Genomic DNA, 568 nt, shown 5'->3' with positions numbered 1-568 from the left:
CTAAATCATTTAGCAATTTTTTTATCAAGAAGTGTTGTCATTTGTTGAGTAAACAGGCATGTCATATTCTTAAAAATTTTATTTACGATTACGCTTCTCATAGATAATGACCAGAAATGGAAAAACAAGGTCAGGATAGGAAGATACTATAAATGAGAGTTACAGTTTTGGACAACTTTCAGATATAAATAGTTGCAACAGAGGAAGAGTATGCTGTTTATCAGTGTATTTGTGCACTACATTCTGTTGATTACGGCATCAGATAGCGAGTCAAGCAATAGCAATCACGGTACGAGTCCAACAAGAGCAAGTGCCGTTCAGATTAGCGAACTCCAAATCGGACATGATATTGATGTACATGTTCCGATGGACAAAGGAGCTAAACAGGATCAGACCAAAAAGAGTCATACCGATCCTGTGGTTGATGACGAAACGAAGCGTAACACATTAGATAGACGACTATTGAAGACAAAGAGTAGGAATAACTCCTCGTTGTTGAATGAACACGCCAAATTGGATTCAAAAAAGGAGAAACAAAGAGATAAAGGAGGTATGTCAAGTAGTGCGT

The 568-nt window shown here is 37.3% G+C and overlaps 1 protein-coding gene across 1 annotated transcript; it reads left to right on the top strand.

Annotated features, from left to right (window-relative positions):
- Window positions 1-210: 210 nt before the first annotated feature.
- VCUG_02768 (uncharacterized protein) lies at window positions 211-568 on the top strand (the record flags this gene model as incomplete). Its single annotated transcript, XM_008077589.1, has 1 exon — window positions 211-568. A coding segment is annotated over one exon (358 nt), but the record flags the coding sequence as incomplete, so codon positions are not given.

The sequence above is a fragment of the Vavraia culicis genome (assembly GCF_000192795.1).
Source record: "Vavraia culicis subsp. floridensis unplaced genomic scaffold supercont1.331, whole genome shotgun sequence".
NCBI lineage: Eukaryota > Fungi > Microsporidia > Pleistophoridae > Vavraia > Vavraia culicis.
The sequence above is the reverse complement of the archived record's forward strand: the minus strand, read 5'-3'. Positions and strand labels throughout refer to the sequence as shown.